General features: G+C 32.8%; 1 protein-coding gene across 1 annotated transcript; it reads right to left on the reverse strand.

Moving 5' to 3' along the window:
* Nucleotides 1-2,349: 2,349 nt before the first annotated feature.
* On the reverse strand, nt 2,350-5,719 carry LOC111621347. The gene is made up of 2 exons (XM_023363443.1): nt 4,069-5,719; nt 2,350-2,555 (listed from the first exon to the last, which is right to left on the reverse strand). The coding sequence occupies exons 1-2, from the start codon at nt 5,717-5,719 to the stop codon at nt 2,350-2,352; spliced, it is 1,857 nt and encodes a 618-aa protein (XP_023219211.1).
* Nucleotides 5,720-7,105: the final 1,386 nt, after the last annotated feature.

The raw sequence follows: 7,105 nt of genomic DNA on the forward strand, positions 1-7,105 counted from the left end.
CACATCTCACTAAACCAATAAACTTATAAAGGCTAAAATGTAACAGACTTAATACACTTTAGCCTTAGTTTATTAATGTGCAATGTACAATTAAATAGGTAGTCAAAGCAGAAGTCCTTTCTCATAAAAATTCTGATTCTTACCTCACAAAGTAATGCATGTTTTCCAGCAATCCATAATTTCTCATTTTCATCCAGCCTATTTACTTTAATCGCCCATGTTTTTTTTCTAGCTTCATCACTAGGAAATTGATGCAGTTTGAATTTAGGAGCTGTATTTGAGCAATTAATTACTGAACAACCCGGCATGATCTATTTTTATATGGTAGCTTTAAGAGCGATATAGATGTATCGGCAGATCTAAAGGCTAAAATAATGATTTCTATACTTAGTATAGTAAAGTAAGAACTAACTGGATGTTTAGAATCTATTATAGATAGAAATTACCTGGTATATAAAGTTTCCAATTCTGTTATTTATCGTAATAAATAGCTGATTGACATTCGCTTGTCATAAGGGAATCGGAAGCAGGCCTAATAATGGCGTCCATAAACCACGTAATCGGCAGTATCCAATAATATTTTGACCCCCCAGTTGACCATACTCTGTTTATAGAGGGCTGTAGTAAATAATAGCTAGGGGCGCCCCTAGTGGCCGTTTTGGATACCGTGACAGAAACCGGTTATACACAGTAGATATTCACTTAATAACGATTTGTATAAATATAAGAAAAAATAAGTATAAATTAAGAAAGAAAGTATAAATATAAGAAAAAATTCGCCGCTGAGCCGATGCCGCTGGTGGTGGGGTCAGTTGCGCTCTGCCCTTAGAGCCTGTACACACTAGGCGTTTTTCAACGCGCGTTTTAAAGAACCAAGAGTTCTATGTAGGCGTACACACTCAAACGCGCACTTTTGGCCAAGCGCGCGTTTATAGATTTTTGTTAAAACGCGCATTTTGCAGGCGCTTTGAGATATATGTGCTGCCATGTTACTGTACATTCGATCGCGCGTTTTGCGGGTGTCAGCTGAGCGCTTTGAGATATATGTGCTGAAATGGAGAACAATCATTTCGATACTGATCTATTTATTGATGAAATCTAAAAGAGACCAACCATCCTCAAAGGATTTTATAGATATTTTAAAAGAATTAAAAAACTTGAATTTATTTTGTCTTAGTTTTGGATACAACGTCGCAAACATTCCTTACGTCAGTCTATCTCGTAATATTGGGTGCACCCAAAATTCTCTTTGCCTCTGCTGTCGTCTTTTATAGCAACGATAGAGGAGCCACACACAAGCAATCACTTCCACATCCATTTCCAAACCGAGCCAGTGCGCACGCTCCGCTAAACGCTCGTTGAACGCCATGCTAACGCGCGTTAGCTTGGTGTTCGACGCTCGTTTAAAAACGCCTAGTGTGTACACAGCCTTATGCTTGCGTTGCAGCGTGCAGTCTGGCTTCGCACCACTGGCAGCCTTTTTTTCCCCACTCAAACGCTCTGCCATCAGGCTTGCGTTGCAGCGTGCAGATTGAGTTCGAACCACCGTTCGCCTTTTTCTTTGTTTTTTCTTTCAAACGCTCCTTCATCAGGCTTGAGTTGCAGCAATGCAGTCCTGGATTCGCGTCTCCACTCGCCTTTTTTTTTTCCTCTTTAAAATATCATTCATCTCGGCAGTTACGTCCACACACAGCGAACTTAGATAATTTCGAACATCGCATTCAAAAATAACTATTGGGTTTCAGTAAATCAATTGATTTACATCCTCATCCGTAGTGCCCGTTTTAATGTAGCGCCATCTATTGGCANATTAAAATACGATTCGCAATAATATATTTATTTTTATTGCTTTTCTGTTTGTTTAGTGAATCGTCTCCAATCGTTGCGTATTTTATTAAGAATGATTTGTTTGCATTACGAATCCTTAGACATAAAACGTTCAATCATGGATATTTCTATGCGAATGATTGCGAAAGTATTAGTATATAATTTATTATTCACATCATGTAAATATATTTTTCAAACTTGATATTTTTATTCACTTTAATCTACGAGTTGAGATGATTCTGTTTTAATAACTGCTTTCATGTCAAAGTCAATTGATAAATGTTTTGTTATTCTTACAAGCACTCATTACAGGAGATATTTTATATTTTAATAACATATTAACTTTAAAAATAAAAGAGCGAGTATAATCATATAATAGTACATAAGTAATGTATATGGAATTCAATATCAAGTAGGGTCGTATTTTTAATAATATTTAATACGATAATAACGTGTATTTATCAATATTCAATGTTTTAATTTCAGAATTAAGAAATTTTTTGAAATGCTTTTAATTAAACTTCAACTTACAATAGGAAACTGTTTTGTAGCATTGAGTTCACAAGAAGTTTCTTCACTTGTGCTGTTTGTAATTATATTTTCAGACACTTTTTCGTCTTTGTCGTCTTTTAAGTCTTTCTCTGAATTACATTCGGCAGAACTGCCATGTTCTAAGTGAGTTTCGTAATTTTGAGTTTGATCAGGATCTTTCACTTGAAACTCAGAAACTAAAGAATAGAAAAGCATGAAAAATAATTTAGTAAATCAGTTTAGGAGAATACAAGATTTATATAAGCAATAAAGTTGGATAAATGAAAGAAAAACTGAAATTGTATACATCGAGTAAATATATCAAATCAGTTCTTATCGTAGCTGTTTTTGAAAATTATTTGAGAATATTCAACTTTTTGTGTGTATTATTTTTATAATTTTAAAGCACGGCAAAGGATAAAACATTATTCGCATATATCATTCATATTCATTATATTACGTTGTGTTATGTGTAAATGCATTATAATAATATGAAGTATCATAGTAATGATTGTTCATGCAATGTTCAAATAAAATAGTTAGCTGTTTAGTAGTTCGTTATATAGAAAGCTCAACAAAATTCATTAGTACATTCTGAGAAAAAAGATATGAACATCTGTTAATCTGAAACGTGCGTTACAAAACTGTGTTATAAAAATTTGTTGTTTGTGAAAATTCATTTTGTTAATGTTAAATTAGATGTTTTGATCCTAATTTGTTAACAAATTTTTAAAATTTCTATATTCTTCAAAACTATTCTCAAAATGTTTTGAATGAACTTTATTCTTTATTAAAATTATCATGGAAAAAAGCTAAATAAACATTATCTAGCATAACTAGAAAGGGGTCAAAACAATGCTTACAATTTTTTTATAGAGAAATAAATGGATATCATGAGAAAAAGGTATGTTTACTTAATACAAGTATTGTCAGACATGTTGTTATACGGTTATTTAATATCTGTAGTTTACATATTTTATTTATTTATAAATCATATCTGTGTTTCATTATTATACATTGAAATCGAATGCATAATTCTCTAATTAAATCTAAGCGCTTATTTCATTAAACACATATCTACGGAAAGTTTAATGACTTAACAACAAATAAATACTTAGTTAAATAAATACTATAATTTCGTAAGTAAAGTATATCCAGCAATATCGATAAATAATATAATTTAGATAAAAGAGTAAATATACAATAACATTTCGCTCAGTGAATAAAACTGCTGATATATAGAAAGAATTAAGTTACAATTTATGGATTAAATACTAAAACTTTCATGTTTAATGTATAGTTGTGCTTTAATTTTCTATAAATCTGCTAAACGGCCTAACTGCAAAACCATCTCCAGCTGATAACAGACCTCTACGAACAACCAACATAACCAAGGAGATGATAGGTCATAGAGTTCTCGATACCTCTTTCTGATACTTATGCTATCGATTTATTACTTTTTTATTTCTTAATTCTCCGTTTAATCATTTAAATCAGTTTGTAAGATTTTTCAATTAAAATTTTATACACATTATGGCTTAGACTAATAACGCTAGATGCAAGCAACGTCCACTTAGATGCAGCCTCGTCTTATCCTTATCTGTCACTAGCTCTGCGAATATTTATATGGAATACAGCTGTTCGTGTAGTTGTGTGAATATTAATTCATTTCTTTGGCTTTACTAGAAGAATGTTATTGATAAAATTTACCTTTAAGTTGCTGATGACGCGTTTCTGATGTAATATGTGACTTTGGTTCTAATGGATTTTCAGAATTATGAGCTGTAGACTCATATTTGAGAAATTCTGTTTGTTCCACGTTTCCGGGAAGTTCATATTGCAGCTTTCCATTTTCGGTAGATTCTGACACTTCAGTTGGCGGCGAATAATGCTGAAGTTCTACCAGCTGCTGATAGTCATACATATTTATTTCTGGAAACAGCCAATATTCAGTTAAATTTGGTTGCTGCCCATAATCAAACATTTCTGAGGCTTGCCAATTTTCGTTCATAGTAGGTTGTTGTTCAAATCTATTATTTTCTGGAACTGGCATATATCCATTTATACTTGGTTGAGTTCCATCTGCAAAAATTTCTGCAGCTGTCCAGTGTTTATTTATATCTGGATGCTGACCATATTCAAATACTTCTGGGGTTGGCCAATGTTGATATATATCGCAATATGTTTCATATCCTGTATTTTCTGGAGCTGTCCTATATTCATTTATAACCGGAGAAGCTCCATATTGAACATTTTCTGCAGCTGGCTTATGTTCATTTATATCGGAATATGCCCCATATCCAATAGTTTGTGGATCTAACCAACATTGATTTATGTCCGAATACGCCCCATATTCAACATTTTCTGGATATGTCCAATATTCACTTCCATATGGCAGTTGCCCACATTCAGTTACTGCTGGCGCTGACATATATTCATTAATATCTGATTGAGGGCCATATCCATTATATTCAGGAACTTGCCAATATACATTTATAACTGGATAAGCTCCATATTGAACATTTTCTGCAGTTGGCATATATTCATTTGTATTAGAATATGCTGCATATCCCTCATTTTCTGAACTTGTCCAATATTCATTTCCATAGGGCAGTGGCCCACATTCAGTTACTTCTGGCGCTGACATATATTCATTTATATCTGTTTGAGGGCAATATTCACTACATTCAGGAACTTGCCAATATCTATTGATAACCGGATAAGCTCCATATTGAACATTTTCTTCAGTTGGCATATATTCATTTATATTTGAATATGCTCCATCTCCAATAGTTTGTGGATCTGGCCAACATTGATTTATAACCGAATACGTCCCATATCCAACATTTTCTGGATCTGTCCAATATTCACTTCCATATGGCAGCGGCCCACATTCAGTTACTTCTGGCGCTGACATATATTCATTAATATTTGATATACAGCCATATCCATTATACTCAGGAGCTTGCCAATATCCATTTGTAACCGGATAAGCTCCATATTGAACATTTTCTGTAGGTGTCATATATTCATTTACATTGAAATATTCTCCATATTCAACGTTTTCTGGACCTGTCGAATATTGATTTCCATACGGCAGTGGCCCACATTCAGTTACTTCTGGCGCTGACATATATTCACTTCTATCTGGTTGAGAGCCATATCCACTAATTTCTGGGAGCGGCCAATATCTAGTCGTTTCTGCTTGTCTTTCATTTTCGGCTATTTCAGGAGACGACCAATAAGGCGTGAATTCTGATAGTGGCCGATATTCAAATTCACTCACTTGAGGTTCATACTGCTGATATACTGGCAGTATTCCACTTTGTGAAAAGTCTGTAGTCGGCCCATATTCAGGCATTTCTGACCACAAATCATATGGCACAAAGAATAATGTATACTGAAATAACAGAAAAGATATTGCTCATNGTTTCATTTGTTATGTATTGTTGTATTCTATATTTCTATTTAAATAAATAATATGTAATATTTTACTGTAAAAAATTATATTTATTAAATTAATTGTTTTGAATAAAAGTTTTTAAATGAATTATAAATTATCCTTTTGTAAGAAAATTATAAAAAGTGACTTTATAAGATTGTTATAATTTTAAATATGATGAAAAATTACTATGAAAATAATTGAAGATATTTTGTTTGAAATAATTTCCTCTTACTGATCAGTAATGAGTTAAAATTATTGAATACTTTTAAGTAAAATTTTAATTTGATATCTGTTTCATGTTGTTTGCAATTAAAATAAAAAGAAAGTTTGTTACTTGTTGAGTGACGTTATCAAATTATTTTTCCAATGTTTAAAATCGATAGTATTTTTTAAATAAATGCCATTTCAATAAAGTTATATATATGTTTTATAAACTTTTGATTATAACGATATTATTTAATATGGTGTGCTCACCAATTACTTGTGTGTATCACCATGTGTTTGTAGATGGGTAAAAAACATGGAAGATTGTATAAGATGCTATATACTAGTTTAGTGTGGTAGCTTAAAAAAAAACGCAACATAAAGGCAATTCACCAAAGAGATATGCCTCCACACAGAACATTTTACAAATGCCTTGAGTTAGTTTATCTTCCAGAAAGTTCAATGCAACTAGTGTTGACGTCCATAAGGTTGTAACTTAACAATCTTCTCATAATTTTCGTTAGAGAGTCGCCATATAAATGTTTTCAAATTTTCTTTAAGGTGTATAATAATTAAATATGAGGCAGTTTTTTCTACAGGCTATCTGGAAAACATCTTTCAGACCAGGGTTGTCTAACCTTTTTTATTTTTAATGAGCAAAATTTTAATTTTAGGAATATTTGGCAGGGCAAAAAGGTATTTTATATAAATATATACTGTTAAAAAGTTCAAAACGGGAATATGAAATTTCGATTAAAAGAAAATTATCCCATATATATAACAGTTCTCTGAATAAATTGACAATGTTTTTGTAAGTTTGCCGACGTTGAGGGGGAAAAAGTCTATCTCACGTCAGAATGAGCCTAAGGGAAACCGCGTATGTGGGCGGTGGCGAAGGAGGCAAACGATGTACAAGTGTTTTACAAGATAAAACCCGTTTATTTGTTCGAATTCATGCTTACATCGATATAGGACAATTCCAAAATCTCAGTGCTCCTGGGAAAAGCGAAAGTTCGTGTGATGGATCGCAGTTCGGGCGGACGAGAAAGATATCTGGACGAAGCAGAAGTTCGTTGTTACGTTGCGGCGTCCTCGGTG

The sequence above is a fragment of the Centruroides sculpturatus genome, unplaced genomic scaffold, assembly GCF_000671375.1.
Source record: "Centruroides sculpturatus isolate CEXI.00-Female unplaced genomic scaffold, Cexi_2.0 scaffold275, whole genome shotgun sequence".
NCBI classification, from domain to species: Eukaryota; Metazoa; Arthropoda; class Arachnida; order Scorpiones; family Buthidae; genus Centruroides; species Centruroides sculpturatus.

What these genes read in the sequence shown, in the direction of transcription:
- LOC111621347 (XM_023363443.1), bottom strand. Translation starts at nt 5,719, where the DNA reads ATGCCTGAATATGGGCCGACTACAGACTTTTCACAAAGTGGAATACTG. An exon ending in GCGTCATCAGCAACTTAAAG is followed by an intron (nt 2,556 to 4,068) that starts GTAAATTTTATC and finishes TCTATTCTTTAG; the next exon opens with TTTCTGAGTTTCAAGTGAAA.